The sequence below is a fragment of the Canis aureus genome, chromosome 34 (genome assembly GCF_053574225.1).
Source record: "Canis aureus isolate CA01 chromosome 34, VMU_Caureus_v.1.0, whole genome shotgun sequence".
In the NCBI taxonomy this organism is placed as follows: domain Eukaryota; kingdom Metazoa; phylum Chordata; class Mammalia; order Carnivora; family Canidae; genus Canis; species Canis aureus.
The window spans coordinates 24,127,998-24,143,004 of NC_135644.1; the positions used below are offsets into that span (position 1 = coordinate 24,127,998).

Consider the following 15,007-nt stretch of genomic DNA (forward strand, 5'->3'; position numbering starts at 1 on the left):
CCAGGGAAATGGTTTTATTTATAGTAAACATGCTCAAACCCAAATCTCATTGCCCAAACCCAGGAGATCCAAACTAAAGCAACCTTTGCCTTGGAAGCACTCTTCTCGTTATGGTTTCACAATTTAAGTGTATTTTTAGGAAAGCTTTCCATGGTAATTTCTTTATTTCTGGGTCTGATTTGCTGATTTCCTTCCACTTCATGAGGAAAAGATTAAGCCACTGATGCCCCAGAAGGTACCTAGGCAAGCAGAATGCAAAGCACCCCCACCCAGCCAGGGCAATTCCCCTAAAGTCAGGATAGTCCCTACCCACCCACATCTGTCCCTGTGACGGTAGTTCCCTTTTTCCCCCTGGGTGGTTCCTTTGAGAAGGAAAATGAAGGACAGCAAGTTCCTGTTCTGCCTCCCAGGTCCAGTGCATGCCCACCCAGTAGGAAGCACCAAGAAACTCCCTGGGCAGCAGGCTGCTTCCTCTTTCATTAATCCCTTCGTTCACTAATGAAACTGTTCTAGGGTAGGAGAGGCAGCCTACACAAAGGAGATAATTTTATCTTCCCTTGGTAAAGTTTCCCAGCTCCAACAAAGGTTTGCCAACTGCTAGGGCCAAACACTGCCAAGTAGGAACAAAGCCTGTATTGAGCACCAGTGACATAGTGAGAACAAAACAGACAAGAAACCTATCCTCATAAAGGCTCTGTTAGCTGTAACTTAAAGTGTATATATATACATGTAACCCTGAGGTATCCAAAGGCTCTAGAAACGGGAGAGGAAAGTGGTCCCATCTTTTTTTGCGGCTTAGGAAAGGCTTTGAGAGGTACGTAACACTTGCACTGGGCTTCGAATTAAGGATAGGAGTGACTTCACCTATTCCTTTTATTTAATTATCAAATAGCAGTCATCCTTTCTAGAATGGGTTCTCAAGGACTATAAAGATGTTTTTCATGTTAGATAATATCCATTATTCATTTTTAAAAAGTGAGTTTAATAAGCATTTCTTTATGCATTGTTCAGCTTGATTTTTCTTCTTTTTAAGATTTGAGAGAGAGAACATGCACATGCAGGGGAAAAGGGGGGGCAGAGAGAGAGAGAGAATCTCAAGCAGACTCCCTGAAGAGTGAGAAGCCCCACATGGGGCCTGATCTCAGGATCCTGAGATCATGACCTGAACGGTAATCAAGAGTCTGACACTTAAGCAACTGAACCACCTAGGTGTCCCTTGATTTCTCGGATCATACAATCTGCAAATCTGAGACAATTCTCCAGTATAACAATGATGGTTACTAACAGAAATGAATGATTAGGCTAGTGCTCTTCCCATAATGCTTGAAAAAAGTAGCAATGGGAATGAAATAAAGGAGAAGTCTGAATTTATCCTTTTTTAAAAGATGGATGGACCTCAACTTTCCTTTATTTTAAAATAAAGTGGCTAAATGATATAATCTCCTTCAACTTTATGATTATATAGCATTTGTAAAGAAATAGAGAGTATAGAAACTATTGTTTGGCAAATATGGTGATATACTTTTCCTCATATGATATCATAGATTTAAAACAAGTAGTCATTTTGTTTTCTATTGTACTAGGCCTTGGTTACAAACCAGCTGATATGGCACTTAATTTCAAGATGGTGCGAAGCACAGAGTTAAGGGTCCTGGAATTAAAGAGAGGGTATGGAAATATGTGACATAAAAATACGTGAAATACCACTGTGAGGATGACAATTTAATAATATTTCTGCATGTCCTCCTAACACTTCACTAGATAGAAAAAAGGCTTTGGATTTAGATATCAGATCTGCAATTTTCTAGCCATTTGCTTAGCTTCTCTGAATATTAGTTTTCTTATGATATATAGTTTGCAGTGTTATGAAGATTAAATGAAACCATGTATGAAGTTTATATGCTATCTGTTCCTCAATATCTATTCTCTTCTCTATTATTCCTGACTTTTAACTGGTATGGTCACATGACTATGTTCTGTTCCTTCTTTTCTTTCTCTTTCTCTCTCTCTAGCAAGTAAGTAAAACTTTGAAGAGGAGCTCTTCATTTTTTTCCCTTCCCCAGCTGGATGTGATGTTGTGGTGAGTCACCTAGAACACTATGGTGAGGACAACACTTCAGGGATGCAAGAACAAGAATGAAGGCGTCTAGCTCCTTGACACTGGGGGGTGCCAGGTCAGCCCTGGACATTTATACTTTAAATTGTAATATGTGAAAGAAATAAATTTCTGTCTTATTTAAGTCACTCTCTTAAGAGACAGGCTGAGTTGTTTACTAACTTGTACAAAAGTTAACACTGTTTCAGTGCTGAATGCATGGTATGTGCTCCTTTTTTCCATGGGAAAGAGACAAAGTCTTTGCCTTTTCTCTAATTAGAGCCTATAATTTAGTAAGGCAGACAAGCATGAAAATGATTAATTATACTAGCAGGCCAATTATAAATGTATAAAAGTATAATCATATTTTGGTAAGGGTCTGGGAAGCACAGGGGGAAGCATTTGTAGGAATCTGCCCAAACTGAAGATTTACTGCATATAAGTTTTACCTCAAAAGAAAAAAGAACTGTTAAGTAAAAGGTATAAACAGGGTAACAGCTCAAAAGGAAGAAGAATTAGATGAGAGGGATTGTGAAAGGTTTCACAGAAGGTCTGACACTTAAACTAGGCATATAAAAATATGAGGATTTCAATAGAGAATGAGAGGGAGAAAAGAATATTTATTCCCTCTGAAAGAGCAGAGGCATTGAGAAGTCACCTAGTATTGTGCATTTATGGACTGGAAGTATTTTTTATTTATGGAAGTCTAAGATGTGTACAGAGAGGACAGATAGATGAGGGTGTTAAGACAGAACAGTCAGAGCCACCATGTATGATTATGCTACACTACGAAAAGCCTAGAAGGGTACCATTCATGCAGACCGTAATTGAAATCGATCCCCCCCACCCCAGACTCAGAGTGTACCAAGTGCATAAACTATATGCAGCAGACCCTGAATGCTACTCTAATAAATTTAGACTTTAACTAGACATTAAGAAGTAATGGAGGATTTCTGGGGTGCCTGGGTGGCTCAGCTGGTTAAACATCTGACTCTTGACTTTGGCTCAGGTCATGATCTCAGGGTTCTGGGATTGAGCCCTACATAGGGCTCTGTACTCAGCAGAGAGTCTGCTTCAGGATTCTCCCTCTCCATTTGCCCCTCTCTTCTCTCATGCACACATACTTTTTGTCTCTAAAACAAATAAATAAATCTTTTAGAAAAAAGTAGTATTGAAGGCTTTTCAAGCAGGAGATAAACCTATTTTAGAAAGGCAAACTGGATACCCATTTTGGAATACAAACTAATGAGGGAGACAAAGTGAGGGTATCTACTGGAAACTATTGCTGGGACTCCTGGGTGGCTCAGTGGTTGAGCGTCTGCCTTTGGCTCAGGTCATGATCCCGGGGGTCCTGCTTCTAACCTTCGCCTATATCTCTGCCACTCTGTGTCTCTCATGAATAAATAAATAAAATCTTAAAAAAAAAAAAAGGAAACTATTGTATTCTGGGTAAAAGATGAGCTTGAACAAGGGCAGAGAAAGTGAAAGATGAATAGATTCAAGAGATATTTCAAAGTCAGAATCAACAGGATTTGTTGGCCGAGTGGATCTAGACAGGAAGGCAGCATTTAGGTACCAGCAATTCTGAATCAGCTGGCCTGGGATGGGGTCCTGGAACCTGTACTTTATTTATTTTTTAAATTATTTTATTTTATTTTTTAAAGATTTTATTTATTTATTCATGAGAGACACAGAGAGAGGCAAAGAGACACAGGCAGAGGGAGAACAGGCTCTGTGCAAGATGCCCGATACGGGATTGGATCCTGGATCCCAGGATCACTCCCTGAGCCAAAGGCAGACGCTCAACTGCTGAGCCACCCAGGCGTCTGTGGAATCTGTATTTTAATAAGCAAAATAACCCAGATGACTTTGTTTAAGATGGTTCACCAGCCATATTTTTCAAAATACTCGGCAGTGAGGGTAGCCAGATAGAAAAACAGGAAGAAAAATGGGGAAGAATGATATTGAATACAATTCTGGATAGAACTACAAAAGACACATAATTAACAACAGGCAGGAAAAATGTACTAATTGATCAATAATGAAATCTACAGGATCAAATGATTATTAAGTATGGCTTCTCTCCTGGTTATATTCTTAAAGTCCTGTTTTGAATATCCTCTGATACTGGTAAGTCCCCGGATGGTCAACCAAGCCCAAATTTTTTTTTTTACTAAAAACAAACAAACAAACCACACATTTTTGCAAAGAAAATAGTGGAGAAAGAAGCAATACTCATTACTGCATCACTTCTGTCACAAGATGTACCCTCTTTTCCTCCCAAATATAAGGCAAAAAAGAGGATAGGGCCACTTATTATATGGACAATGTCAGAAGGTAAATAATAAACTAGGGAATGCATAAAACAGCAAGAAGGCATTTTAGCAGAAGTCTGTTACCTTAGGCAAAGAGATTATTAGGCAAAAGGCAGGAATGTTATCTAATGCTCTGTTCTGTTAATCCTTATATGCTGTTAAATAACAGGAAAAATAACTCTCTGGTAGAGTGTCTGAATGTGTGATCTTTTTGAAATCTCCTTCCTTCTACTCTGCCAAATTTATGACAAGAAAGTAGCATTACTAATGATCTTTCACAAGAGTAGGATAGTTTATACCTGTCTTCCGGTCTTAAACAGAAAAGCTTGAAAAAAAATATTTTCAGTAATCTTAAAAAAGTCCCTCCCAATCAGAACACAATAATATACCAGATGTCACAGTCTGCACAACATTCATAAAAGGCAAAGTTGTTTTTTAAGTAGTTAAAATTTCATGAATTGGGGCACCTGGGTGGCTCAATTAGCTAAATGTCTGTCTTTGGTTCAGGTCATGATCCTGGGGTCCTAGAATTGAGCCCTGCATCAGGCTCCCTGCTCAGTAGGGAGCCTGCTTCTCCTTTTGCTCTGCCCCTCCACCCTGCTTGTGTGTGCACGTGCATGCACGGGGTCTCTTGTGTTCTGGGTCTCTCTCAAATAAATAATCTTCAAAAAAATAAATAAAATCTCGTGAATTAACAGATTAGGGACCCCTCCAGCAATTCTTGAGTCATATACTGTATCAGAACAAAAAAACCTACTATGAAGGGAAAGAGCTCTTCTATGAAGATATAAAACTTCAGGAAACAGAGAGGGGACCTTTCACCAAATGGCCAATTTTCTCTTAAATCATATTTTAAATTGCTGAACGGTCATTTAGTCTCAAGAATATTACCAATGATAAATGGGAACAGGCAAAGGCTTACATAATTATAAAGCTGCACTCTGTGCTTTTAACCACTGACACAGGACTCCCCAGCTCTTCATACCCCTGCTTTTAATTTCCCTGAGGACACTTCGAGGCTGTTGGGCAAATGTTTGCAAGTCACAACTTGTTTTATTAGAAGTAATTGTGAGAACTCCAATGAGAAAATAAATAAGGTTTCAGAGATTTCCAGATCTCTATTTCCAGTCATTCCCAAGATGTTTAGGGTGTGACTTTAAATGTTTAGTATGATAAAAGTATAAAGCCAGTGTATAATACCCTACAACACACTTATTCTAGCTGTTGAATACCCCTGAAGACAGGACCCCCAAATCCCTGGGTATGCTGACAAACCAACCTCTCAAACCTCCATCTATGCCCAAATTGCCCAGTTTCCACTCTTTTCAAAGCCAGTTTTTCTCAAATGTGAATATTCAGACCTAGTAAATCTTAACATTTGCTGTGCTATCCTCCTGTGGGGAAGCAAGAGCTTATTAAAACTTTTTACTTTTTTTTCTCTTTTACTTCTTTTTGTATCTGGAATAAAGAAAAAGATGCTGTAAAATAAAGATCCCAAACTTAATTTTTTTTTTCCAAACTTAATTTTTAACCAAGACCACATCTTGTGTAAAATATATTAACTTATTAAGACAATGTGAACATCACAAATCAAAATAAAAAGGCTTAGTCAACCAAAGATAAAATCAGATTTGGGAGTACAGAATACATCCTTGTTGATAGGGGAGAGTGAACAAGTCATTTTAACCTTTCTGTGGACCTCAATTTCCTCATCTGCCTCAGTTTAGGATGTTTAATATGTAGAATATACCGTACAACATGATACTATAGAATCACCCAGGGTGGTTTTAAAAAACAGACTGGTAAACTCTGTCTAAGACTTCTTGGATAATTTTGGGGGGAGGGTAAAGGGTAAAAAGAGGGAAGAGCAGATGTGAGACAAATTTAGTCACTGCCACAGGGGGTCAAGTCACATCTGGGAAAACACTGTTCTCTGTGTAACACTATGCAAATAAGTGCCAAGGCAAAGAAATGTTGATAGATAGTTGAGAAAGGGCACAGAACTCAATCCAGGGAGGTATTTCCTCACGGGAAACATCAGGGATGGGGAGGGACCGATACCTACTGAGGTAATATTACTTGTCGGGTGTTTATATAAATTACCACATTTTAATTTTTCTTCTGCAGGAGCATAGATTACCTTTCCTTTCTACATAAAGAAAACAAGCTTCAAAAGATATATATAAGTGGACTAAACTGAAAGAAGTAGACAATGGAAGACCTAGATAAATCCAGGTCTTTCTGATATAAAAGTCCAATCTCTGGCTCTTTTCACTCTTAGTTTTTATTTTTAACCAAAGCTATACATCTCTATATCTTAAGGGGTCAAGGAGTTTCACAAGGCTTAGGAAAAACTGTAAATCCCTTGCTCTCCTCTTTCCCCTCATTTCCTGCTTCACCTTGGCAAAAATTTTCAGCTCTTTTGGTTCTTTCTGGTATTTACCTCGGTATTTCTCAATAACATGCTAATATTGCCATTATTGATTTTTCAGTTTTACTGGTCTTTCCACTATGCAAAGTAAGGATTCAGCTCACAGCTTTGCTATGTTCTCTTCTAGCTTCCATTTGTTTTTGTTGAAGTCCAGGGCCGTTTTGATTCCTGATCTTGAACTCACCTGGAAGTTCATTATTCACTTCTTGGAAATATTCTTCAATTACTTTTTTGGGCAGTTCCATTACTTCTGTATTCTTTGTGAGACTCCTCTATCTGGATGTTGAATCTTCTTCTTCTTTTTTTTTTTCTTTTAAAGATTTTATTTATTTATTCATGAGAGGCACAGAGAGAGAGAGGCAGAGGGAGAAGCAGGCTCCATGCAGGGAGCCCGACATGGGACCCAGGATCACACCCCAGGCCGAAAGCAGCACTAAACCACTGAGCCACTGGGGCTGCCCTGGATGTTGAATCTTCTGAAGTGGTACTCTAATTCCTCCCACCCACCTTCTTCTTAAATGAATTTTTTTCTGATTTCATAGAAAAAATATCTTAAGCCTGCTGTCTGGTGATCATTATTATTCTGTCAAGTGATAGTCAACCAATCCCAAATAAATAAAATGATCATCAATTAAGTAGTGGTGCTTCCAGAGCTCTATGGAGCCTGGGGGTGTTCCACTAGCAACTGACCAGCTCAAACAGAACAAACCAACTTTGATTAGTTATATACTTTGGGATTTCAAGTTTGAAGAGAATCACAGATTTAAAGATATCAGATTCCTGCCACCTCCACCCACAATGATTTATAATGCTTTCGTAAGGTCTATTTTTTGTGGGGTAGTAGAGACAGGATGGGTGACTTGAGAGGTGGGAAAGGCCCCTCTGTTGGGTTTCCCCCACTGCTGAGACTATTCCGTGTCCAGCTAAGAGTTCTGCCTGCTTACACTTGTGGTAAGAGGCCACTTCAAATCTAAAGAAGTCTCAGGATGGGGGGGAGGAGGATCACCTGGAACTACCTCTTCCACTCCTTCCTAGAAAAGAAAGTCACCAGTTTTCCCAAACCATTGGGGTATGAATACTAATAGGCATTCACATTCTATTGCAGAAAAGTTGCTGCCTTAGCAAAAGTAGTGGCAAATAAGTTAGTGGAAGATACTCCCTTTTTTGTATTTTAGTTCGGCGTTCAACTCTTCACCTACGAAAATCATCAGAAGCAAAGAGAACAAGCCAATAACATAGTAAATACACTTAAATAAATGGACATCCTCTGTCTCAGGGTAAATTTTTAAAGAACTCAAAAGTATGTGTGTTTTTCCTACTTGAAGAAAGAAAATGGAAAAGAACTGTCACTCCTATAATTTAGTTCTAATCATTCCCCACTTTTAAGAGAGTTCCATAATGCAAGCAACCAATCCCCAAAATGACAGTTTGCATTTCTGGTCTCACTTTCCCATATACCCACAGCATGCTGCCCTACAACTGTTACTGTGTTGCAGTCAGGAAGCTGAAATAATAGAAACTTAAATACCACTGATCCAGCAGTGTCAGAATTTAGATTTTTAATTTTTTTTCCAAAAGCTGGTGGTTGGCTAAATGTATCAGGATAAACAAGGCAAGACAACCTTCCGATGATCAACCCAAAAGCTCCAGACCAGATTCTCCATTTTGCTGGATGTCAGAACTTGGTGAAACTTTTTGTGCTATCTCCTAAGAGTTAAAAGATTTCACAAAGACCACACCCATGTGGTCTCAGCTTTGCCTTACTTCCTTTTTTTTTTTTTTTTTTGTCCAGTACTTCTTTCTCTCAGACTGTCAAATTCTATGAGTTGAAGTACACAACCAAACAGTATAGCACCAAAAGAGAAACTGGGCAAAGCACATGATGTTCTACTCCAAGGTAAACAGAAATATGGCACTGCTCAGTTAGCTTGCTCATCTTCCTAACCAGTATCCTGAGTAAGGGTCATGTTAAAATCTGGAAATGGGGGGGACGCCTGGGTGGCTCAACGGTTGAGCCTCTGCCTTCGGGCTTGGGGCATCCCACATCTGGCTCCCCAGAAGGAGCCTGCTTCTCCCTCTTGGTCTCTCATGAATAATAAATAAAATCTTAAAAAAAAAAACCAAAAAACTGGAGATGGGGGTGCGGCTGGATTTATGCAGTTTAAAATGGTACTTTAACATTAAAAATCTGTTTTCATAAATCATATAAAGTAGTGCTCTACAGAATATTCTTGGATGGGGGAACTACAAGAGAACATTTATATTCAGTATGAGGAGGTGTAAGAAGACTATGGGAAGGAGGAACAAATATTAAATCTCCTAGGATGTGTGAGATTTTAACATTTATGAAAAAGGAGATAAGGATCTTTATTTTTTTTAAAGATTTATTTATTTATTTGAGAGACAGAGCACGGAGCAGTGAGGGGCAGAGGGAGAACCAGGCTCCCCCATTGAGCAGGGAGCCTGATCCCAGGACTCTGGGATCATGACTTGAGCCAAAGGCAGATGCTTAGCCAACTGAGCCACTAGGTGCCCCACATAAGGATTTTAAAAAGCCAAAAACGAACCAAAGCAAAGGCATTTCTAGTTTAAAGAGAATACGTGAAATCATGAAATTATAGTAAATGCCACATAACAAATGGCTATGAATACTATAAGCATTTAAATATGCCATAAGAACAGCTGATTTTACTCAAGCAACTTGAAATAACAACATATTCTTGAAGAAACCTAAGTCCCTGATTTCTGTCCTGGCAAGTCACTCTAGCAAAATTACCTGGTTGTGTTTATTCTGCTGCTCCCAAGAACAATTCTCTAAACCTCACTCTGAAAATATTTCAAAGATTTTTAAAACTTAAGTAACCATCAAAATGGAACTCATGGGGGATCCCTGGGTGGCTCAGCGGTTTGGTGCCTGCCTTTGGCCCAGGGTGCGATCCTGGGGTCCCGGGATCGAGTCCTGCATTGGGCTCCCGGCATAGAGCCTGCTTCTCCCTCTGCCTGTGTCTCTGCCTGTCTCTCTCTCTGTGTCTATCATAAATAAATAAATAAATAAATAAATAAATAAATAAATAAATAAATCTTAAAAAAAAAAGGGAACTCATGTTATTTTTCTTCGCTCAATTCCCAATACTTCCTTACTGAAATGACTTGAAAGACCCTGTTTTTTCACAACCTATTTTTAATAGATGCTTTTTTTTTTTTTTTCCAAAGCAAAAGTACTGGTAGTAAGTGAAAGCTAATGCAGATCATTGGTGCTCAGTTTACTCTCATAATTTAGTATTGATAATTACTATCACAGGGAGTATATCTCTGGGTAAAAGGAAGAAAATCCAAGTTACCATACAGGACATTTCCCCTATGAGATAAATGGTTATCGTTATTTACTTCCTAGACTCTTATCCTGAAAACAAAGAAAAGAAAGAGAGAAAGAAAGAGAGCGAGAGAGAGGAAGGAAGGAAGGAAGGAAGGAAGGAAGGGAGGGAGGGAGGGAGGGAGGGAGGGAGGGAGGGAAGGAAGGGAAGGAAAGGAAGGAAAGGAAGGAAGAAAAGAATCCCTTAGGAAACGTTTTTCTTGGTTACACAACAATGTAAATACATTCAACACCACAAAACTGTACACTTCAAAATGGTTATGATGGTATTTCGCACTTTATGTTTTACCATAATTTTAAGATGTTTTTATAGACTAGGGATTGAAAAACTATAATATATGTACTACATATGTCCAAAGGCTTGTTTTCAGTTACAAAGGACCTGGTACCACTGCCTTTTCTGTTCTTCCTCAACTATTCTAAAGAGTGTCAAATATTGCATCTAGTTCAAAAGACTCTAATTAGCCAGCCAGCCACAAGGCAGTTCATTTAATATTCTCTGCTATCCTTTTTTGAAGATGACTTAGAATCTTGGTCCCAGACTATAAAGAGATTTTTGTTACCTATTCTAACTATTAACTTTGCCCATGACTGAAAACCACAGTAGCAAGGAGATGGGGGGAAGGTGAATGGCAGCCACAACATAAATCCTACAGGAATTAGACACCAAAACTTGGCCTGACCTAATGAAACACAAAGTAGGTGAAATTAAACAGTAATACACATGCTTAAAAAGTGTAAGGAAATAAAAAACCAAACAGTAGTAACAGCTTATCAGTTAACACATCATGTCAGAATAGTTAGAATAGTGAAGTTTTACATCAAAAGCTATTTTTATTTACCATTTACTTTTGGATAGTGAGCATGGCTTTTAAAAACATGCAACGTCTTTTGTTGTTATAGAGCACACTCCTACTGTATGCCAATAATTATTTTTTTTAGATTGATACTTGATTAAAATACTCAAATATGCAGGCATTCACATAATGTTTTGAAGTCCTCGAAAGTTCACAGGTGTATACTGCTAAGTTATATTACCTGCTTATGGTCATATTCTTGAAAGTGATCAAAAGTATCTGAAATAATCATTTATAAAAGGTAATAACTCTACCAAAGAGTACACATTATCCAATATTAACTATTAGCAAATTATAGGTTAGTAAAAAGGTGGTCTTTGGTTAAGTGGCTTGTATTTATTAAAAGCTAGCCCTGTTCTATGTGTGTGCACATGTCACACACATATCTACTGTGCTAATAATTTTCACTTCATGTTAAATAAGTACAGGCTGGCTAGGCTTATGTATTTTTTTCACCTACTCATTTTGAAACCCTCCAAATGGGATTTGGCTACAGTTGAATGTTAGCTTGGTTATTACCTCTAAAGAAAAAACTTTCCCAACAAAATTGGGAAGTTAATGACAACAAAGTGAAATTAATGCTTTCTCAGTTGAGTGTCATTCCTGGTTTCCTTCATGGCAGAGAACTTGTCCACGCTGATGTAACACCCTTTACTTTACAGTATAACTGGAGTAGAGGAAAAGAAAGAACAGCAATACATTTTACTATCGGCTTCAGCCTACCTATAGTATCTTCTCTGACCACGGAAAAATAGTGGGAGGAGGAGAAAGGAAGAAAGAAATGACCAGGATCAACACAGAAGTTCTTTGTTTTCAACATAAATTTAAACTCTTTCATTTATTTGGATTTACTCAGAGGAGTTTTTGTTTGCTTGCTTTTTGTAAGTTCTGAGGCTTTTTGTTGAATATTGTTGCTATTTTCAGGCGAACAGGGTTTCATGAGTGAATTCTTTCAAACCTTCAAAGAATAGGGAGCGCTTATGCTGTTTAACTACTTCAGTGCAGAGAATAAAAGAATTCTCAGTTCCTTTTAGTCAATCATCATACCTCTAACATCAAACTTTGGCAAAGATAACATAGAAAAAGATGACTACAGATGATATCCAATTACTGATTTTAAGTAAAAATGTTACCAAAAAGAAACCTACATGCTTAAATATTACACCATGACCAAATGTAAGGTTGGTTCACAAACTGGAATTCAACTAAAATAACCCATCAACCTAACAGGTCAAAGAAAAGCACACACACAATAGGTCATGACAGATGCCAAAAGCCATATGATAAAATTCAACTTCCATTCCTAATAAAAATGTTTAGTTAAGTAGTAATGAAAAGACACCATCTTAAGAAATATATAGACCAAATGGACACTCAATCTCTATTATTCAAAATTGTTCTCAATATGCCAACCAATGTAAACAGACACATACATACAACTGCAGTCTAAAATCCATTCTCTGTGGGGCACATGGTTAACCATCTGACTCTTGATTTCGGCTCAGGTCATGATCCCAGAGTCATGAAATCAAGCCCCACTTCAGGCTCTGAGCTGAGCATGGAACCTTCTTAAGAGTTTCTCTCTCTCTCTCTCTCTCTTTCTCCCCCTTTGCCCCCTCCCACCTTGCTTCTCTCTAAAAAAAAATAAAGTCTGTTCTCTGTAAAAATCCTACTAAGCTAGAAATATTAAAGATACTTCCTTGATAAATAGAATTTACTGGAAATTAATAGTAAACCCCATATTTAATGATGACATACTAAAAACAAACTAAGAAAAAATACATGGATAGCCAGAATCATTGTTGTTACATATCACTGTGCTGGACAAGCCAGCAATTCATTAATCCAAAGAAAAGTATAAGTAGAGAAAAGATTACATTTAGATAACTTTTCCTAGAAAATTCAAGGGAAAGCTGGTCAGATATAGAATCAATCACTCATCTACATACTAGCCACAAAATATTAGTTAATAGCTAAAACCTCAAAAAAGGATTATTTTAATGAAACATGAACAGTTCAAATTTTTCCTCAAAAAGAATGCAAGAACATTCAAGAAAATTTTGAAAAAGATAAATGAAGGATTTGCTTTACGAATTACTAAAAAGTGCCATAATCAGGAGATTGGTATTTGTATGTGAAGAGATGAATTGTACAAAGCAGCAGAATAATAATAAAAAAGACCCGTGTGTAAATGGAAATTTATTATACTAAGTAGTATTCTCGTCAGGAAGAATTGATTTCAACAAATGATTTCAGGAAAAACGGCTAAATCCCTACCTATATAATGTACAAAAATAATTGTCAGATATTTTAATGCATAAAGCGTAACAAAACTATGAAAGAATTAATAGACAATATAGGAAAGTATTTTAGTAATTTTTGAGTGGGAACTGCCTTCATAAGTGATAAAAGCCTGGGCATTTTATTTATTTTTTTAAAGATTTTACTTATTTATTCACGAGAGAGAAAGAGAGAGAAAGAGAGAGAGAGAAGCAGGCTCCATGCAGGGAGCCTAACGTGGGACTCGATCCCAGGTCTCCAGGATCACGCCCTGGGCTGAAGGCGGCGCTAAACCGCTGAGCCACCTGGGCTGCCCAAGAACTGTCAGTCTTTGGGTTTAAAATGCCCAGGCTTGGGGCAGCCCAGGTGGCTCAGCGGTTTAGCGCGGCCTTCGGCCCAGGGCGTGATCCTGGAGATCCGGGATCGAGTCCCACATCGGACTCCCTGCATGGCGCCTGCTTCTCCCTCTGCCTGTGTCTCTGCCTCTGTGTCTCTCTCATGAGTAAATAAAAATAAAATCCTAAAAAAAAAAAAAAAGACTGACAGTTCTTGAAAATATCGGCTACATATTTCACAAAGAATTACTATATCTGTACGCTAATAAAATGTAATTTTGAAGAATCATGGACAAAATAAGAGATGGCCATTACGTTACAGCGCATCCTGTAGACAATCCCACGCGGACACGAAGGCTGAGCAGAGCTACGTATGGCAAGACTTCTACCACATATGCATATATTTTTTGTCTGCAAACGCAGAGAACAGAGTAGTAGGCATGTATACTCTCGCTTTCCCAGGGAAACGAAGTAACACGTGCACGCACATGCGAGGGGTGCAAGGTCTTGGAGCGCCGCAACTGGGTGGAGAACTGAGAAGAAAAGTTTCTTTTTCTTCACAAATTGTTGGCTTTACACACGGCGCTGTCATTTCGGGGTCTTCCTCGCCTCCCAGACGGTGAAGCAGTACTTTTTCAGTCGAATACGGCGCTTGCTCCTCTGCTACCCTCGTTTGACACGTGTGAATTCCACGTCGGGAAGGAGCCAGATCGCGGCTTTCTGGTCCACCTTCAGGGCACCTCACTTGCGTAGCTCCCGCCGCCCCTCGGGGCCGCCCGTCAGAAGCCTCGCGGACAGAGACGCGGGGCACCTGGGCGGGCCGGGGCGGGCCGGGGCGCTCCGGCTGCTCACGCACGGCGTGACGCGGACACGCCCCCCCCGAGGGCCGGGTTGCTTCGCGCGACCTTCCTCCCCGCCCGACGCGGCTCCTCGGCTGCGGCCGAGACCCTACCTGCCGCCGGGGGCCCCGGGTCAGGCCGGCCCTCTCCGCGAGCCCCGGGGAAGTTACCCCACTCGTCCCCGACACGGCCGTGACGACAGCGCACAGGAAAGCAGAGAATTGGGCAACCGCCCTGGGAAGGACAGAAAGACCCACTTCAAAGTTTTCGAAAGAACAGCTTCCCGGAAGACAACCTTGCCCGCGGGGAGCCTGGACCCCGGGGCCAGGGCCGGGGGCTCTCCGTGCCGCACGTCGCAAGCCCCGCGTCCCCTCTGGGCGGCGGGCGGCGGGCCCGGAAAGCCCCTCCCGGGTCACCCGGGCGCTGCCCCTGCACAGCGTCCCTCCGCGCCCCGGACCCGTCGTCCCCGCAGCTCCTCGGCT

The 15,007-nt window shown here is 39.9% G+C and overlaps 1 protein-coding gene across 8 annotated transcripts in view; it reads right to left on the reverse strand.

Annotated features, from left to right (window-relative positions):
• TANK (TRAF family member associated NFKB activator) overlaps positions 1–15,007 on the reverse strand; it is a 94,535-nt gene that overhangs the window by 61,407 nt on the left and 18,121 nt on the right. The window contains exon 1 of one of the 8 annotated variants that reach the window (XR_013371726.1): positions 14,175–14,468. The exons of 3 other annotated variants lie outside the window; for them this stretch is intronic. Coding sequence is in view for 3 of the 5 variants with exons in the window: in XM_077883310.1 (XP_077739436.1) it covers positions 14,175–14,278 (104 nt within the window). In the remaining 2 variants the exon portion in view is untranslated. Of the gene's footprint in view, positions 1–14,174; positions 14,469–14,638; positions 14,760–15,007 lie in introns of those variants that run through there. 4 more of the 8 variants (XM_077883309.1, XM_077883310.1, XM_077883304.1 and 1 more) reach the window with 4 other exon arrangements.